At 50.4% G+C, this 20662-nt stretch overlaps 1 protein-coding gene across 1 annotated transcript in view; it reads right to left on the bottom strand.

Moving 5' to 3' along the window:
* Window positions 1-18120, bottom strand: part of NRXN2 (neurexin 2) — a 419710-nt gene extending 401590 nt beyond the window's left edge. The window contains exon 1 of the mRNA XM_015423902.1: window positions 17409-18120. Within this exon, the coding sequence (XP_015279388.1) occupies window positions 17409-18120 (712 nt within the window). The remainder of the gene's footprint in view (window positions 1-17408) is intronic.
* Window positions 18121-20662: the final 2542 nt, after the last annotated feature.

The raw sequence follows: 20662 nt of genomic DNA, 5'->3' as shown, positions 1-20662 counted from the left end.
TGGGCAACCTTGGGCCCAGTCATACACTCTCAGCCTAACCTACCTCACAGGGTTGTTGTGAGGATAAAACGGAGGAGAGGAGAACGATGTAAGCTGCTTTGGGTCCCCATTGGAGTGAGAGGTGGGATAGAAATAAATTTAAAAATAACAGGAGGCCCTTGAAGTATGTAGCAAAACCATGGTTTCAAACCACCCCCCTCAAAGCTGGAGAATGAGGTGTGTGCATACATCCTGTTCTCACAGTGCCATGGAGTGTTAACTGTCTGCAAACACATGCCTTCCATGGCCAGGGCTTGCTTTGAGGCTGAAAAGAAGGGAAGGTGTTGGGTGAGGGGCGGTGGGAGTTCTATATCCAGTACCTCACCCTCAACAGGATCCATCCAGTGGTTTACAAGATTTCCAGGAGCAGGAAATGGCCTCAAGTCTCCTTGAGAGCCAGTTTGGTGTGGTGGTTAGGAGTGTAGACTCTAATCTGGGAGAACTGGGTTTGATTCCCCACTCCTCCGCATGCAGCTGCTGGTATGACCTTGGGTCAGTCATAAGTTCTCTCAGAACTGTTCTCTCAAGGGCAGTCATTGAAAGAGCTCTCTCAGCCCCACCTACCTCACAGGGTGTCTGTTGTGGGGAGGGGAAGGGAAAGGAGACTGTAAACCAATCTGAGACTCCAAGTGAAGGACAGGGTATAAATCCAATCTCCTCCTCCTCCTCTCACCCACCTGGAGCCCATTTCCCTCTCCTCCCAGCTGATAGAAGCAGCAGCTCCTACTGTTTGCTCACCTGTCCTCTTCTTCCACCCAACTAGAGAATAATGGCTCATAATATCCAGAGAAGAAGAGGGGGGGAAGGCCATATACATGCGTTAAATAATGTAAAAACAATACTAATTATAACAATACATTGCAAAATTGTGTGAAAAAATACAAATGGAAGAGAGGTCCAAAACACTGAGTTGACGAAATTCTCCGGACTATCCAGTCGTTTCGAAGGTCTTCGTCTGAACTGGACCATACGTATCAATTGTCTCCTAGTTTCCATCCATTGTTGAATAAGAATAGCAATATATACAATACTTCAATGTTTTATTGTAGCATAATTCTGCAAGCAATCAACAGTTTCTGTTTGGAGTTAAGGTTACAATTGAAGACAGGCCATCTAGATAGTCCGGAGAATTTCGTCAACTCAATGTTTTGGACCTCTCTTCCATTTGTATTTTTTCCCCACACAATTTTGCAATGTATTGTTATAATTATTCATGAACGTAGTATTGTTTTTGCATTATTTAGCGCATGTATACAGCTTTTCTCTCTCCCTTGTTCCCTTCTCCCACCCAGCAGCAGTGGGGATTGGGATCCAGCTGGGTCTGATCCCTGTTGCCACCCGGGGAGAGGAGAGGTGAGTAAAGAATGGATGTTGCTTCTCTTCACTCCCATCCGCCAATCCTCTTGATTTCCCACACAGTGGAGAATGGGTCGGTGGGTGCCTGAGAAACAGCAGCCCCCCCCCCCCACCTACTCACTGGATCACTCTCTTGCTTGGCCCACAGAGAGGAGAACTGAGCGGACAAGAGTACTATGTGGGCCCAAAAACAGAAACACCAGAGGCCCAGCAACAGCTCAGCTGGCTCAGAACTGGAACCGTCACCAGTGTCTGTTATTGTGAGCTTCATGCCACGTTTTCGGACTCATGGGGCAAAAGCATCCCATTTTTCTGACTCTTTAGGGAATCAGTGTACCTTGGATAAATATGAATTTCAGCTTTCTAGATGGCCTGGAAGTACTTGAGCCATTAGGAATTACCTTAGCCATTCTGAGCACGCCCCCTCCCCTCGGCTTTCAATTTGTCTTGTAGTCGGGGAGCCTTGAATTATGCGTGCATCAAATTTCAGATCATATGCAATGAGTCTAACAATGCTGGAACCCTACGCGTGAGTCAGTCAGTGAGGCCTTTCCATCTTTACATATGCCAGATTATAAAACATATGGGTGATATTATAACGCCCTGAGCTGGATAGCCCAAGCTAGCCTGATTTTATCAGACCACAGAAGCTAAGCAGAATTGGCCCTGGATAGTACTTGGATGGGAAGTCCAGGGTTGCTATGCAGAGGCAGGCAATGGCAAAACCACCCCTGAACATCTCTTGCCTTGACATTCTTATGGGGTTGCCGTAAATCAGCTGCGGCTTGAGGGCATTTTCCACCACCAGCACCAATATTATAATGTGTGTAATATAATTTTTATTTGCATCTTGTTCAATTTTGTAATCCACCTTGAGTCTTAGCAAGAAAGGCAGGCACAAACGAAGTAAGTCAATAAATAAAGAATTATTTTTCTCTTTTGCAATGGACAGCCACATCCACTTCACAGATCTACATAACCTCAGTGCCTGCCAAGTAAGGCCCAACAACACACAACGCTAACAAGAGTGCTTCTGAGCTTGCATGGAGCACCCTTCCTCGTTGATGCATAACTGCAATAAATTGTGTGCCCTTCTCAAGAATGGAAGCAGACCAAGGCATAAAAGGATCCTGAGAGCGGAGCTATTATCAGCCATTATTATCCAGGGACAATTAAAAATTCACGTCTTGTTGGTGATTAATGGCTTAATCCATTCGATTTATTGGTTTATGCTTTCAGGCCAACAGGATTCATATTTTAAATTCTGATTACAAACCTCCATCGGACCTGTTTGCAAGCCTCTTTAAACCCCCTGCTGTCAACACCTTGACTAATTTTCCCGAGGCCCCATTAGTTGCACTGAGTGCGCACACAGACACCCTTGATCCAAACGCACAGCCATATCTTGGAGCTGAATTTGCAGTTCGGGGTTTTATAGCACTGCTGGGTGGAGAGGCAGGTTCTTTTTCAAGCTAATATTTTAATTTAAATCACTTATTTATATTGATGGGCATGGCTTTCTGCCCTTTCCTTATTACTGAAGCTTCACACACCTTTAATTTTTAGTTAGCATTTTACACTACTGACCACACCTACCATGTAAGAACATAAGCAGAGCCCTGCTGGATTCTGACCAGCGGTCCATCTAGCCCAGCATCCTGACTCACACAGTGGCTTCAACCAGTTGTCCTGGAGGGCCAGCAGTCAGGGCACAGAGGCCAAAGCCTGCCCCAGTACATCTGCTCTCCCCATCAGTCAGATAGCCGCAGCCAGCAAAAAGCCACAGAAGGTGAGTCTTGGGTCCTGCTGGGTACTTCTTGTAGGAGAAGAAACCCTGAAGCCCAGTATCCCATTGCTAAATGTTAATAGAGGATTTCTTCTTGCATAACTTAGGTCTCTAAGGGGCCTGTCTCTCCAGCAGGATGTACTTCCTAACCACTTAGCCTTATTCAGGGTTATACAGTCCTAACAAGGAATTGCTGGCCCCTGTGGGGCATTTCCATGTTTTGCTTTTGGAGAGCAGCCAATCCTGTTCCAGTGACACCTCCTAGCACTGGTAGAGGCTTACCGCCACTAGATGTGGAGCTTCCCTTTAGGCACCATGGCAAGTAGCCACTGATTGGCCCACATGACCTCTGTGTTACTCAGTAGTCATGTGGTGTAGCCATGAACAGTTGAGTTTTGGGGTGGGGTGACCACTCCTGCCAGTACTCCTATATGCAATACATTTCCTCTGTCAACCCTGCTGAGTCTGACCATCTGACCCAGTTTCCAGTGCCATCTTCTGCAGAATTACACCCTTCTAAGGACTGCCCCTGATTTTGCCTCACAGCACAGAGGTTTGTGTGTGTGCAAAGTGCCATCAAGTTGCAGGTGACCTTGTAGGGTTTTCAGGGCAACAGATATTCAGCGGTGGTTTGCCATTGCCTGCCTCTGCGTGGTGACCCTGGACTTCCTTGGTGGTCTCCCATCCAAGTACTAGCCAGGGCCAAACCTGCTTAGCTTCTGAGATCAGGCTAGCCTGGGCCATCCAGGTCAGGGCGGACAGAGATATACTGCCTCCGATTAGGAAGAGCCTCCACCCACATATGTATCTTAGATGGGAAGACTGAAGTCACGTCCCATTTATTGGTTTAAAAGGGAAAAAGTCCACCTGTAAAGCAGATATACAGAAATGCCTTCTTTTCCTTCACCCGCCTTGCAACAATGGGTGCGGGGTGGGGGTGGGGAGGAGGTGTTCTGCTGCATCACAGTGTGGATATCAAAGGCTCCAAGGACCTGCAAGCGGAATCCACCCGGCAAGCCCCAACCTAGCCAAACCTTTGCCAGCTGTTCCTCACCTGACAGCATGGCTTTGATGGTGCAAACATCAGACATTGCTCAGAGCTAGAAGGCAGAAAGGAAGCCTGAACTCCTCAGCAGGGAACCAGACAAAGCACTCCAGCTGCCAGCCATCTGAATCAAGGTCTTCCCCCCCACACACACACACCTTCAAAGGGTGCTCTGATGCCCCCCCCCCACTCTCCTCTGCTACTGCTGAGGGTCCTCGGCATCTCAGTTACCTGTAAAAATCCTTTGCACTGCTCACGAGCATATACAGACATGCAGCGGCATAAGGAAAGGGGCTGGAAGGGAGCACCCAAGACAACGGTGACAGCAGGACAGTCTGCAAGGAGGATGCTAGTGGATGCCTGTAGAGCCAGAGGAACTGCAATCCACACTTGCCACAGGAATTAGCTTTCCTACTACTCTTCCCTTCTAAATTTAAAATTCTCAGTCTCTGTGTGTACACATGCATGTATGCATTCATGGCTTCTGGCCATGCTTCCCCCCACACACAACTCTATGATGGGGTGTGGGCAGACAGTGGGTTCCACCCCCTCTCCCCACTTTCACCACTCGGTGGCATTTACTGCAAGAGGAAGAGGAAGGAGGAGGAGGAGGAGGAGATTGGATTTATACCCTGTCCTTCACTTGGAGTCTCAGATTGGTTTACAATACCCTTCCCCTCTTCTCCCCACAACAGACACCCTGTGAGGTAAGTGGGGCTGAAAGAGCTCTGACTGAGAACTGCTCTTGGGAGAACAGCTCTTGGGAGAACAGCTCTGAGGTCACCCAAGGTCACCCAGCTGGCGGCATGTGGGGAAGTGGGGAATCAAACCTGGTTCTCTCCCAGATTAGAGTCCACCATTCTTAACCACTACACCAAACTGAGAAATGGACCGGCCTGGAAACCCAGTTCAGACTTACTGCTTCCTTACCCAGAGCTGAAGGGAACACACAGGAGATTTCTTTAGTGTGCCTTACCTATCCAATTTTTATCCGACCCTCCCTCCACGGAGCTCAGGAGAACACACAGTGTTCTTTCCTCTTCCATTTTATCCGCACACCAGCCCAGCAAGATAGGCTGGCTGAGAAGGACTGACTTGTCAAGGTTACCCGGTGAGCTTGAGGACTAAGTGGGGATTCAAACCTGGTTGTGCATATTAAAAGGCACCCTGTTGTTATCAAAGAGGTTACTATTGGAGTCATATACAACCTCACTCCCTAACATTTTGCGGTTAGCTCCACCTCCTGTGGCAGCCATTTTGTTGTTGCGCCCACTGCCTTGTGTCAGAATTCCAAAGGCGCCCACAGGCTCAGAAAGTTTGGGGCGCCCTGGCCTAGTTCAACCCTCTAAGCACTACACTGATTCTTAAACACCACTCATTTTAAAGAACGAGCTAGCGTATGAGGCGTTTTGTCCACTTCCTGAGCTAGCCAAGAAAGGCATTAGTGATGGGGATAGCAGGGTACAGCCAAGATGCAGGGAAGGGAGTCACTCAACCCCTGAAGATGGTCTGGATGCAGAAACCCATCTCTTCACTAGTAAATAAAGCCATTAGCATTATGCACACTCACAGAATGTAAATCACCCTGGGATGTGTGCATGCACGCACATTATCCCTGGTTGTGAATTACCTGGCCCCAGCTGCAAAAGAAGCCAGAAGCTGCTTCAGGCAGAGAAGCAATGGTAAGGTCCATAGCAAAGCAGATCCATTTCCACACCTTTGCATTTGGCTCTCTGCAGGGTCCCAGCACAGGCACCTCTTGTTGCCCAGTGACTGGCTGGGCGGGGGGGGGGGTTCTCTTTGCAGGCTCAGCCCAGTTTCTGGGTTTTGTGGAAAGGGGCTTCCCCATTTCCACTCCAAGGAAGCTCAGATTTCAGCTGCCAAATCGGAGGCTGCACCAGAATACACAACTCCCAGTGCATCCTGGGGGCTGGTTTCAAAGGAAGGTCAAAGGAAGGAGGGCACTTTCACACAGCGCGCTGGTGACAAAATAAAACCAAAATAGTTTATGTTATTAATAGCAAATCATGAATGCAACACAGCATGCAGCATCGTAGTAAATTACTGGGCGGGGGAGCAGTGATTTTGCCACTCTTCTCTCCCTATTATTTCCCCAACCCGCTGTAAGGCAGAATACTGGCTGTCTGCTTGCATCAGCACCGCGGACAGCAGCTGGGCCAGAGATGCAGGCAGGGCAGGGGGAAAGCCTTTTGGAGAGGCCACAGAGAAAACTCTCCAGCTCCACCACCACCATCTTGTCATCTCTGCTGAGGCTACAGCGGCAGCCGAAATTAGAAACAGGATACTGGGAGGCTTGGGCCTATAGCCCTTAACCCCACCCCCTCCTTGCTGTGACTCATTAGTTAGGTTTTGCTCAGAAGAAGTGGTGGCAAAGGGAAGAACCCGCCCTCATTCCCAGTCCAAAAAACTAGTGGATTTGTGAACTGGGTTTTCTCTGGAGCTTGGTGTAAAAGCTAGGGTGTCCAACGAGGATCTGGGAGACCCAGATTCAAATCCTCACTCTGGCATGAAGCCTACTAGGTGACTGGGCCATTCACTTTCTCTTGGCCTCACCTACCTCACAGGGTTGTTGTGAGGGGGAAATGAGGGAGGGAGAGCCATATACGCCAGCCTGAGCTACCTGGAAGAAGGGTAGATAAAAAGGCACTGGACTATGGCTTGGCCCACTTAGTAGGAGGTGTTTGCTCCAGAGCCTCTTTGTATACATGCCCGTACTCTCTGGTTGACCTTGGGGAAGACTGATTAGGGGTCTCTCTCCTGCCGTTTCATTGCAGAAAGAGATTCAAAATGGCAGTGCAGTTGCTGCACCTGTGGAATGCCTGCCTGTCATACAACACCTAAAGGAACAGCCCTCTGCCCAGGACAATGGCGTCAACCACTGGGGGCACTAAGGATTCCCTGGGTGCCCCCTTGGGCCCTTATTCAAGCACCAAACAGGGATGGAGACTCAGGGGAAGTTGCTGGCGTGAGCCTGTCTCTTGGCAACCACAAACAAAAGGATGGTGGCAAGAAAGGACAAGGATGATGGGGGGGTGGTAACCCCCCCCCTTCCCAAGACATTGTGTAAAGCTTCTCCTTTCTCCCAGAAGAATGGGAGTATGAGTCCACATACTCAGGGAGGGGGGGCAGCTGCGGGCTTCCTCCCTCTCGCCAGCAAGAAAGGAGGCAGGGACACCCATAAGCCCTCTCTCCTTCCGCTTCTGTCTGTATTCCTGGAAAGGAACTGAATGGGGAGAAGGAGCTGAGTTGGACTTCCAGTCCTTCCCCGTGTCTAGAAATAGAATAAGAGGTGGCAGAAATATGCACAATCACATATTTTATTCAGATGCAGCGTGTTCCGGCACAGACTATGAAAAAGAGGGTTTCTCTCCTCCTCTTTAAAAAATATTTTACTCCCCCACCCCACCCCGCTTTTCTTTTTAGCTCATGACACAGCCTAGGCAAAACCCAAAACCAGAAGAGGGACTCAGACCTAGCCTGCAGAGATGTCACATGTTCCCTCCAAGAGGGCAGCTGACTGTGCATTTCAATGCACGCGGCCCAGAAAGTGTGGGTGTGGAGGGGGAGGCATTGCCAGCACCCAGGTCTTGCACTCTCGCCCCAGTCCCCTCCTTACCCATGTTCTGGAAGGAGCTCTCCTATTGCTGCCTGGCAGTGCCCAGCAGGCATACGAGTGGGCAAGAGGCTGGGGCCATGCTCCCAGGAGATGCTGCAGGAGGGAGAAGAGAGGACACGACACCCCCCCCCTGTCTCCTGGCAGTGAGCTTGGCAGCCGACCTTGGGCTGTCCTTGCAGGGAAAAGGGCTGGCTGGGCCTGGAGCCCCCTGTGACAACAGAAGCAACTTGGGGAGGGAAAAAAGAAAGAGAAGCAGTGCCCATCATGGGAAGCAGAGCTAACGGGGTCAGGCAGGCGGGCACCGCTGGGGCACTGCCCATAGGTATGGCGAGAGGAAGAGGGAAGGAGAACGACTGATGCAAAGGCAGGGCAACAGGACAACAGAGAGAGAGTAAGAGAAAGATGGCACGGAATGGGCAGAGAGAAGCGGCATCAATGCATTTAAAAGAGCTGCTAAAGGAACGACGAATGAAAAGGTGGGCGGTTGGCTGGCTGTGGGGAAGTGAACTGATGAGATCCTGGCAGGAAAGAGGATTCCTAGATATTTCAGTAGATCAACAAAAATTGGTTTAAATTACTAAAAAGAGAAAGGGAAGAAGGGAGGGAGGGAGGGAGGGAGGGATACCAGGACTCAGACTGACCTGCAAGTCAGGATAGGATCAGTGAGGAAAAGACACTCAGAGACACGTTAACTCTCATGTCCCTTGGCTCAGGCTTGGCACTGAAAACGGGGGGCAGGGCTAACTTCTAGCTCCAATTAAAACTTGATAAAAACCCACTGGAAGTGAAAGACATTTGGAAAAGCTTCAAGGCGCAGGGCTCTTTTTGTAGAAAAGCCCAGCAGGAACTCATTAGCATAATAGGCCACACCCAACAGCAGGAACTCATTAGCATATTGGGCCACACCCCTGACAGCACAGCTCATTAGCACATTAGGCCACACCCACATGTTACCAGAAGTGTGGTCATCCAGCCACACCCACCTTTTGCTTCTTATTCTGTTTACCTTGTTTGTTGTCAAAACCCAGGGCTTTTTTTTTGTAGCAGGAACTCCTTTGCAAGTTAGGCCACACACCCCTAATGTAGCCAATCCTGATGAGTTCCTGCTGTTGGGTGTGGCCTATTATGCTAATGAGTTCCTGCTGGGCGTGGCCAACTTGGGAGCAAGCCGGAACTCCGTTCCTGTGCGTTCCTGCCCAAAAATAGCCCTGCTGCCATCAGTGGAAGCGGTCTGCAAGGCCCCCCCGAGTCAGGATTTGAACTCAGCTCTCCCCCGGTGCCAAAAGAAAAGTGACATTCCAAGTGCTGCTAAGAGCTCCTTTGTTCATACTGTGTCAGCTTAATGATATAGCAAGTTAATGACAGAGCCAATTCCAATATCTCAGCATATTAGGCCACACACCCCTAATGTAGCCAATCCTCATGAGTTTCTGCTGTTGGGTGTGGCCTATTATGCTAATGAGTTCCTGCTGGGTGCGGCCAACTTGGGAGTCAGCCGGAACTCCGTTCCCGTGCGTTCCTGCCCAAAAATAGCCCTATTCAAGGGTATATTTGCATTTTTGTCTGGTTTGTGGTAAGAGGGGATACAAAAACGGAACTCCCAGCCACCCACACAGGCCATATATTCTAAAGCAACAGCCCTCAGAGTGCACTTCATAAATGCTTCATTTCTATAATAAAGAATGTAGAGACTCAAGTGTGATGATATTACATCCCGTCCCGAACTTGGTAGCCTCTCCTCTTCCTCCATACAAATATAGCAAGATTGGTTAAGGTTCCTCAGCAGAGAGGAACCTTGCTGCAACCATCTGTGTGGAATCCCAGAGCCTCAGCAGGATGGACCCTGCCAACAACACATTATAAAGTAGCCCTGACCTGGATAGCCGAGGCAAGCCCAGTTTCATCAGACCTCGGAAGCTAAGCAGGGTCGACTCTGGCAAGTGCTTGGATGGGAGACCTCCTTGGAATACCAGCAGTCGGGACGTAGGGGGCAGGCTTTATTCAGCCACCTCTCTGAATATCCTCTAGGCCCCCAGTAGGGGTCAGTCACCAGAGGTCGCCATGACTTCTAGGTACACACGTGTGCGCGCGCACACACCAATGAAAAATACAAACAAATACCAACACACACCCCACACATTATAAAGTACACAGGTCTGGGATCCCCACTATGTTCCAGATGTTACACCATCACAAGTGAATTGCAGGTTCTTCCCAATTGTAGTACCTGCTTAGGGTTCGGGCCACAGTGCGAGGGGAGGAAGGAGTCTAGCCCTTCCCTGGGCTGTTTTCCCAACCCAAAATAGTCCTGGCAAGCAGGAATCGATACGGGTACCAGTATGTTTACAGGCACAGAGTGGCTGCCTGTAGCTTAAGTTGAGGAAATGGTACAGGGGGGAAGGATTAAACCTTCTTTCCCTTTGCGCTGCCATCAGCCTGCATGCATTTGATTTTTAGAGAGGGAAAAAAGGAAACCCACTGGGAGCTCCATTCACAGAATTCTCGGCATCCTGTGCAGTTGATCCCTCAATGTAATATAATTGGGCATAAATGAGTGTTTATTAGAAAATACAATTGTGTAGAATAAAGAGAGGATCGAGTTGCCTGAGAAAACAAGTCAGAAAAGGCCAGACTAGAGCCAAAGGTTCTTGGCACACTGCAAAGGGGAAGCCATGTTGGCCTACTTGAGACACACCAAGAGAGGGTCAGGGGGGGGAGAGGGGGACAACCTTATTGGCTTCTAGCCCAGGAAAGCTGAGGGCCTATTTGCCCCTTTCTCAATCTCCGTATGTCCTCAGTCACATAATCTCAGGACATAAGGACCCAGAAAAAGAAGAGAGAAGAAGAAGAGATTGGATTTATACCCCACCCTTCACTACCTGAAGGAGCCTCAGAGTGTTTTACAATCCCAAAGAGGCAAACATGACTATTTCCACTTGCCAGAACAGCACCTCCTCACTTCCTACGGCACTCAAAAGCCTCTGTGAGCAATGGACACTTTGGTAGGTTTGCCCCCACTGCAAGCTAGGTCTTGGGACCCTGCCCTGCCCCAGCTCATGTCACATGTATCATTCAGCAAAACCCTTGGGCTGAAGAGAGGGACTGGTCCAAAGTCAACCAGCAGAGTGGCGATTAGAATCTGGGTCTCTCAGATCCTGGTCTGACACTTTAACCGCTACACCACAAGAGGTCTCTTTGTTCATGCACAGATACCTAATCCACCCCACAACTTTGCTGCAGCCACCCTCCTTGTGCTGAGGGAAACATCCATTCACCCTGTCTGTGAATACAGTGCAATAGCTGCCTTGGTGGAAGAGTGCCAGCAGGGGTCATTTCGTAGAAAAAGAGCTAGGGGAACTCATTAGCATAACTCATTAGCATATGCCACACCCCCTGACATCAGGGGCCCGGCGGTGGACCTGCAAGGCCAGCGGGAGTGCGAGGAAGCCCCGCCAAGGCCCTCCCTGGCCCCAGGCAGGCAGGGGTGGGGAGAGGCAGGGAGGAAGCAACTTACCCTCCCTCTTCTCCTGCCTCCTCCTGGCTGAATGAGGGCTGGAAGCGGGGTGGCCGGAAGCAGGGGGCGGGGCTTCATCATGTGGCCCGCCCCCCTGCAGCTCACCCGGGGGAACTGCGTTCCCCCGCGTTCCCCCCCGAAATGACTGTGCCAGTATGAATGAGACAAGTTGAACTCAATGCCGTAGAACTGTCTGTGGGGTGGTGGTGGGTGAGGAGATTCCCTGACCGATCTAAGCTTTGGGAGGCACAGGGAGCCTCAGGGCACCACGAGATCTCACAAGCCTGTTCTTGCATAGGCACTTGAGAAACATGACAAGGTGGCCCCCCTCTGTACGCTGTCACATGCTAGTAAAGGGAGCAAGGCAGGAAGCTCCTGTCGTGGGGCAGATGCAGAAGCCACTAAACCGTGGGGCTCTAACCCTGCACAGTACCATCCGGCATCACAAACCTTGCTACCGATTCATGCAAAAGGATGCACATGGCCAAACCCCAGATTCGCAGCTTAAGTACAGGCAGGGCCAAGAGGGCATTTGGCTGGCGTGCAGAAAATGAGGAACCACAGAAATGAAAGCGCCTCGACTGCATTGCCAGCAGCTTCTGAAACGGAGTGCGAAGCGTCTGCAGACCCGGTGGGTAGCGTTCTTCTTGCGTTCCCCTGGATTGTAGGCCGTTACGTTCAAGGGTCTAGTCCTCACTTTTGAAGTTCCCTGACTTTCTGCCCCAGTTCTTATCCCCACTCCCTTTCACCCCCTAGCCATGCTGAGACCCCCTTCCACTCACTTGAGGCAGTTCAGAAGCAGCAGCCTCAGGAGCAAAACTGCAGCTTGATTCCATACAACGGAAAGGTCTGGATGAAATGCATCACCCAGGGACACTGGGGACTCTTCTTCTTGGAAGGTTCCTAGGAGCAGGCCTGCATGTCTTGTGACCCACTGAGCTCATCGTAGACGCCCCCCCCCCCCAGACATGCAGAGTGCCTCACTATGGCCTCAGTGCATTTATCTTTTCTGCTGCCAGTGTCTCATGCTCTACTTGAGAGAACATAAGAAGAGCCGTGCTGGATCAGACCAGTGGTACATCTCGTCCAGCATCCTGTCCCACACAGTTCCTCTGGAAGGCCAACAAACAGGACCCCCTGATGTTGCCTCCTCACAATGATATCCAGGGGCCTGCTGCCTCTGAAGGTGGAGGTTTCCTTCATTCACCATGGCTAGTAGTCACTGATAGATCTATTCTCCATGAATCTATCTAATCCCCTTTTAAAGCTGTCTACGCCTGTGGCGGCCGCCCACCACTACATCCTCTGGCAGTGAATTCCACATTTTAATCACTCTCTGTGTAAAGAAGCATTTCCTTTTGTCCGCCCTGAATTTGCTGCCCATCAGCTTCAGATGCAGAACAACTGTGTCTCTAAATCAAGTCACTGCACCGTCTAGCATTAGGGGAACCAGGAGTCCAGAGGAAAAGACCTGCAGTTCAGTTCTGGGGCTCCCATTCCAGAAATTACCCACTGATATGTGAAATCTGATATTTTGGGACTGCCAGACATGCTGAACTACCCTCATGCACATCCTAAAAAAGCACTTTCACCTGTCTCCCTGAACACCTTCCAGCCTCTGCCATTGAGAAATCACATATTTTCCAAAGAAATAAAATGCCTTCTTTTTAAAATAAGCACACAAGCGAGCTGATCAGCGTTTCCACAGCAACTGGCCTTTGCAACAGCCAGAGACTCCTTTTGCCGGAGCAAATCCCAGACAACAACCGAGGAGGAGACAGTCGGCCTTAGTGTACTACGCCGCCGCCGCCGCCGCCGCCACCACCTGCGAGAGCCAATGAGGACTCCATTGCCAAGCCATCTCCATGGCAACCAGCCAAGTCGGTTGCCACAACCATCTGTTTGTCAGCCGCCCTCCTCAGACAACAGGCAGCCAGGCTTCAGAGCGAGTGTGTGGGTGGGTAGGCTTAGCCGGAGCGCCTGCGAGTGGGTGTTGTGTTGTGTGTCTGTGCGTGAAAAAAGAAGGCTGCGAGTATTCCTGACGTAAGTGAGCACAATTTGGTGTCTTGTGCGAGACGCCAGGCGCGTTCATTGAGGGTTATGTAAACGGGACTCTTCCGATTGCTTGAGATTCTAAATTTATGGCTGCCAGGCCTGAGCAAAAGGGGAATGGGATGGGTTAGAAATGCACACAGACACACAGGGTCACAGCGACTTAGGAATGCATTTAGCGGGTTAGGACTGGCACGCTAACAGAGGCAAGGAGGCATCTAGTCCCAAAGGGACTCTCAGTCCTGCAAGCTGAGAGTGGGAGAAACAGGGGACTGCTATAGGTGACCCAGGCAAGTGAGACAAGCCATACACTATGCAAGGCAAGGCAAATCCCCCTGGATCACCAGCCAATTTGATGGGGAAGTGACTGGTGCAATAAAACAGAAGTCCAGTGGCACCTTAAAGACAAACACAATTCATTCCAGCATGAGCCTTCATGGAATAAATGCTGGTAGTCCTTAAGGTGCCACTGGACTTCTGTTTGGTTTTGCTACAATTGACTGAAATGGCTATCCCTCTGGAATTACGGTGGAATAAGAACACAAGAAGAGCCCTGCCGGATCGAAGCGGTGGTCCATCTAGCCTGGCATCCTGCCTCATAGGGTAGCCAATCAGTTACTCTGGATGGCCAACAACAGGGCAGAGAGGCCAAGGCCTTTCCCTGATGTTGCCTCCTGGCACTGGGATTCAGAGGTTGACTGCCACTGAACATGGAGGTTCTCTTTAGTCACCATGGTGAGTGATGGACCTCTCCTCCATGAATTAGTCTTTCAAATCTCCATCTCAGTAACTAGTCAGTCTCTTCACAAAACCCTTCCTTTGGCACTGTCCTCTTCTGAAAAATTCCACTGCCCCTCTAATGGCTCCCTGATAACGCAAAGGAAAAGGGGAAGAAGAGGGAACTGAGCCAAGATCCTATGAAGAGCCAAAGACAGCCCCCCCGACCCCCCAATACGACACCTATTTTGGGCTGCAGGGACATGCTTCTACGGTGATAGCACCCACATGGTTAGCACCCAACCAGCTACACAGAGAGAGGGCTTTAAAGGGAGAGGTGCAAAATTGTTTACTCTTTCTGCTCAGCCGGTACTGGGGAACACAGAAATGCAGGATGAAGATTTCTCCAGCTTGCTACTTCTCCAGCTTGGTCCTTGAGGGATGATGAGAAAGGAGTTGTGATGGGCAATGAAAGGACGGAGAGTGAGCAAGCAGGGTGTAAAAGCATGCTTGAGGATACAAGCGCATCGGCAAGGTGGGTGTCAGCCTTCATGCCCATAAGGGGAAAACAGCCCAACATCAGATAAAGGAAGAATCCACAGAGCATGTTTCCCTTGCTACTGACCAACCACGTCCTGCTCCCACATATCAGAGACTCGGGGAACAGGGCACATGCTCCCCCTGAAAAATGACTTCTAGACGGAGGCTTCAGATGCAGGAACTCTCTTTGCAGAAACACAGGAACTCTCTTTGTGCATTTGCTGGAGTCTGTCCACTGTGCTGGCAGGGGCACTGGAGGGGGGGACGGGGACCCCGGTCTTCCCCCCTCCAGGGCATCCCTTTCCCTCCCACACCAGCTGCCCCACTGCAAGCTGCCTGCAGCCCGGTCTTGGAACTCGGCCAGAGCAGAAGACACAGCCATAAACAGATAAGTAATAGCTAAATAAATTGTGTGTAGCTGGGGACCAGATTGCCTTTGACCTGCCAGACGTCCGCTTCCTCTGCCTGGACTGATTGCTGCTTCTGTTCAGCAGCAGTCCTCATGGCATGCTCTGCTGTACGAAATGTAGAAGAGAAAGGCTCCCTGCTTCTCAAGGTACGTTATATGGACAACAGAAGGTTGCCTGGGAGAAACCAGGAATTCAGCATGTACAGAGGAGACAAGGCAGACAGCAGTGGAGGCGCAGGTAAGGTTAAGGCCAGGGCAGTCTGGGAAGGCTTTGCATTCCCAGAGAGAAGGGGTGTGTGTGAATAGGACATGAAAGATGAAGGACAGAGCAGAGGAAAAGGGTCACGGGCAGGTGAGCTTGGGCAAAGGGAAAGGACAAGCATAGAGACTGAAAAAAGCAGAGGACTAGAACTTTGGGGAGGAAACACAGAGCATGGCTAGAGTGCTGGGCTTGGGTTCAAATCTCCACTCCACTGGGCAGCCTTGAGGCCATCACTCTCCTTCAGCCTCACCTACTTCCCCTGCCCTTTCCCTAAGGAGCTCAAGGTGGAATACACATCTTCCTTTCCCAAACTATCTTCACAATAACCCTGTGAAGTAGATCATGATGCGTAGCCACGTTTGGCTGTAGCAGCGGAAAAGAGCAAGAGTCCAGGAGCACCTTAAAGACAAACAAAATTTGTGGCAGGGGATGAGCTTTCGTAAGTCACTGCTCACTTCTTCGGACACAGCTAGAATGTGAGCCCATCTAGCTGTATCTGAATAAGTGAGCCGTGACTCACAGAAACTCATCCCTTCCCACAAATTTTGTTCATTTAAGGTGCTACTGGACTCTTGCTCTTTTCTACTGCTACAGACAAACACGGCTACCCATCGTGATCTACATCAGAGGGTTACTGCGAGAATAATTTGGGAAAGGAAGACGTGTGTGCCGCCCTGAGCTCCTTGGGGAAAGGATGGGGGGAACGCGCTAGACGGATGGATGTGTTTAAGGAAAGGATTCGTGCAGACAGGAGAATGGTAGAGAAAGAGGAGCTGAGCAGAGAGGTATGGTGAAGCCAACAGAGAGGGGAAAGATGGCACAAGAACAACGTGTGACACATACGGGTTTTAGCAGGGAGTTCGGAGAGAGGGGAGTGGGCTTTGATTCGAAAGGGCGAGGAGACAAGACTTAGGGAGCCCTCTTACCCATTGTGGGCACATCATCAACAGCCTCCCTAGACACCCAGGCATGCACACACACAAAGGCACAGCTTCCACTGAGAAATTGTGCCCAGCCCCCAAGCCAATGCTCCCTCTAAGCTGTGGAGTCCTGTGAGCAAAAATTCTACCTTGTGACCTACTGGCATTAAAGTTGTGAGCAGGTGGTTTGGCTACTGCATAAACTAGTTTGCTCTGGAGCCATCCTTTGTGAACTAAGACAAAAATGTGTGAGCTGAAGGCTACAAAACTGTGAGCTAGCTCACACTGACTCAGCTGAGAAGGAACACTACCCCCAACCCACCTGCGAATAATCATCCTAATCACAGTGATGCTATCTAAATGCTCAATATTCTTCATGCACATTATCGTGATAATTCGTACAACAGCCGTGCATGGGAGGACAGTATTACCATACTCTTGTGATGGTATGGCACCAAATTTATTATTTATTTATTTATTGGGATTTTTACCCCGCCCTCCCCGCAAAGCGGGCTCAGGGCGGCTTACAAAGCAGAGGAGGGTGAGGAAGAAGACTTGCCCGACGCCGTGGGATGAATTTCAGGGTTGAGGCCAGCATGGAACTTCCCAGCTCACTCTTTTAACAGAATGGTATGGAGTTTGGTTAGCGTTTCAGGCTAGGATCCAGGGGACTCACGATCAAATCCCCTCTCTGTGACGTGACCTTGGTAGCAGTCACCCTCTCTCAGCCTAACTTAGGAGCGTGGACTCTAATCTGGGAGAACCAGGTTTGATTCCCCACTCCTCCACAGTGTAGCTGCTGGTGTGACCTTGGGTCAGTCACAAGTTCTCTCAGAGCTGTTCTCTCAAGGGCAGTTCTGGGGAGAGCTCTCTCAGCCCCACCTACCTCACAGGGCGTCTGTTGTGGGGAGGGTGGGAAAGGGATTGTAAGCCACTCTGAGACTCCTTCAGGTAGTGAAGGACGGGGTATAAATTCAGTCTCTTCTTCTTCTGCCCCTCCCCACAACAGACACCCTGTGAGGTAGCCAGAGTAATTAAAAAACATTGCAGCACAGCAGTGTAGCATTGGCAAACAAGGACTAGCCCCTTCCCCGTTCTGTTTAGGTGGTAAGCCCTGATTGGCCTTCTTACCTTCACTGCAAAACTTGCCCTGGAAGCCGGTGAGGCTGCAGTCACACTGCACTTCACTGTTGACCACAGTACAGATCCCGCCATTGACGCAGGGGTTCTGTTTGGCACACAGGTACTCCATGTCGCTGCGGATGCCCTGGCTGCCCAGGAGGGCAGGGGGCATGTCCCCCACCTTGAGGTTGGCCACCATTCCGCGGAAAGGCATCTCGTACTTGACAGTGCTCAGGGTGAGGGCCGAGAGGCGGACGTCTGGGGGGATGCCCCCCACGAAGAGGTCACTCTCCACCGTCATGTCACGCCGCTTGGACTTGACCTCAGCCACACGGGCCTCGCCATCCACCACCAGCATGGTCTCGCGGTAGTTGCGTGTCAGGAGCACCATGTGCCACCGGTCGTCGTTGATGGGCGTCTCCAGGTGCAGGCTGGCAGGCTCAGCACAGGAGATGGTGAAGCGCAGGCGGAACCGCCCTTCCAAGATGAGCAGCTCCAGGAAGTCGCAGTTGCCGCCATCATCCAGATACAGAACCAGTGCCCGTGACACGTTGGTCTTGAGGCTGAAGCTCAGCTCCCCTGAGGAGCTGGCGTCCCACCGGGCGTAGCGAGCCCACTGGCCCGTTGCGCCCCCAAACTCCAGGGCCGCTCCGCCTGCCCCCGAGCTCAGCATCGAGGCCACCAGCAACACCAAGGGCAGCAGACACACCAGTTTCGCCATGGCAGCCCTTCTGTCTTCCTTGAGGCAAATGGCGCCCCCTTGGGACACCCCTCAGATCCACATTAGACGGGAGGGCTTCTGGCTGTGAGGAACGGAACAGGATCTTGAGAAGAAGGGGGTCTCTCCTCCTCAACAAAGGAGCCCACGGGGACTGAGGGGGGGCCCTCCTACCCAGAACATGTACCCCCAGAACAGAGTCCACAAAGGTCCTTCCGGCTCCCCCGTCCCCCCCCCCCGAGAGCCGAGGCGACGCTCAGCAGCTGCTTACAACATCTTCATCCTGTCAGGCGTGGGCTGGGCAGAATTTCTCCCGGAAGGAGGGTGGCAGGTCTGAGATATTCCCTTGGGGGGGGGGCAAGAAACCGTTTGCAGGGAGCAGCTGCCCCAGCTGCCCCTCCCGGCTGGCTGGCTTGCATTCAGTCGGGAATGTGCATGGTAGGACGTGCAGGCCTAGGAGTCAAAAAGAAGGGAAGGGGGAGAGACAAAACAGAAAGCGGTTAGCTCCGGTGCTGAAATACAAAATTCCAGCCCTTAGACATTATCAGGGCCTTCCCTGAACAGCCACAAATATAAATAACCTGAGAAATTAGGTCTTATTCCTCTCCCCAACATGCCTCACATCAGAATTCCTAAAGCAAAAGTATCCTGACCTGAACAGCTCGTCAGATCTTGGAAGCTATGCAGGGCCGACCCTGGCAAGTACTTGGATGGGAGACCTCCGAGGAATACCAGGGCCCGGACGCAGGGGCAGGAAATAGCAAGCCACCTCTCTGAAACATCCAAGCCCCACTAGGGGATGCCAGAAGTCAACTATGACTTCCAGGTACACACACACGCACAAATACTCAACACACACACACATATTCCTAAAGCAAAAGCAACTGGGGCTCACACACCCCTTTGCCCCCTAATTTCTGCAGGAAGAGGAAGAGGAGGATGAAGAGAAGAGGAAGAAGAGGAAGAAGAGGAGGAAGAGGAAGAGGAAGAGGAAGAGGAGGAAGAAGAAGAAGAAGAAGAAGAAGAAGAAGAAGAAGAAGAAGAAGAAGAAGAAGAAGAAGAAGAAGAAGAAGAAGAAGAAGAAGAAGAAGAAGAAGAAGAAGAAGAAGAAGAAGAAGAAGAAGAAGAAGAAGAAGAAGAAGAAGAAGAAGAAGAAGAAGAAGAAGAAGAAGAAGACACCCTGTGAGGTAGGTGGGGCTGAGAGAGCTCTGAGAGAAACTGCTCTTTTTCAAGAACAGCTGTGCCAGAACTATGGCTTGCCCAAGGTCATCCAGCAGCTGCAAGTGGAGGAGTGGGGAATGAAACCCAGTTCTCCCGGATTAGAGTCTGCCCACTTCACCACTACACCAAACTGGCTCTCTACACCAAAAACACTCTGTATCTGCTCCAAGGAAATTTATGAATTTTATTTAAACATAGTTTCAAATAGCAGCTTTTCCATCGTCAGTTGTTCAAGAAATTACATTTTGCACAGTTCCCTAATTGTTTGTTACAATCTTAGCCAGATAGGCTAGGAGTAGAATTTTGTGCAACAATAACCTATCTCACCACTCTTGAAGCACTTGTAAGGAGGACGAAGATGACAGCCCTCTGGGTTCCTATGGAGACAAAAGTTGGAACAAGGAGACGGGAGCGTACTCCTGTCTCTCTTGACCCAACCTCCATGCCGCCCAGTTTTCTCCTTTTATGTTTTTCCTCCTTGCCTATCCTATTTCCCCGTTAACCAATCAGAAACCCTGACCTTCAATTTTTTTCCAATCAATTAGAATTGTTCATATTATCTCTTCTGACCTTTAAACAAAATAGTTGTTATTGCTAGTTCGTTCTTCCCAGGGCTTCCCATCTTTGGAGTTCCCCTTTTTCGCTAGGGCCATCTTGACCCTGTGCTATGTCCTTACATAAGATTTCTTGTGCCAAACCCTAATTTGAACCTATTTAGTTCTAATGTCCGTCCTTGATTCTGGAAAACACCTTACTTCTCCGAGCATGGCTAAAACTCCCATAAACTTTATTCCCATGATTACATAAGGTGTGCATAGTCTAAAGTGCTTGAAGTATAGGTACTTAAATGTAAGGGAAATCTGAGTGAAAAGAAAGGATTAAAGTATTGTCCTATGCAGGATTTTTGTTCAGCAATAGCATCGTCCCCCGACCTCCTCCCATCTTCGGCCAATGTTGTATATATTTAGTTCAGTAATTATTTACTTAAAGAAGCTTAATAGGCAAACCAATTGTCCTGCCAATAAGACATCTGGTATTTGCAGCATAAACCAGTGAAAAGATTCTTGCGAGTCCTTTTTAGCAAAATGGCTTTTGCAAGTTCAACGGCCTGATCTTTCCAGGCCTGACGCCTGAACCAATATTTCAGGTTCATGGCTGGTGAGAAGCAAGCTATATCCCTTTTCCTGAGAGGCCTTTCCGTAAATCCTTACAGACTCCCCCCCGTTTCATACAAGACAGCCCTCCGGCTGTCGCGTATGAATACATATTCCACAAGCTGACCAAACCTTCTGGTTTGCGCTATCTAGGAGCGGGGTACACAGCC

Source organism: Gekko japonicus, unplaced genomic scaffold, assembly GCF_001447785.1.
Source record: "Gekko japonicus isolate JY-2015 unplaced genomic scaffold, Gekko_japonicus_V1.1 scaffold313, whole genome shotgun sequence".
Lineage (NCBI taxonomy): Eukaryota > Metazoa > Chordata > Lepidosauria > Squamata > Gekkonidae > Gekko > Gekko japonicus.
This window is presented reverse-complemented; position numbering and strand designations above follow the sequence as displayed.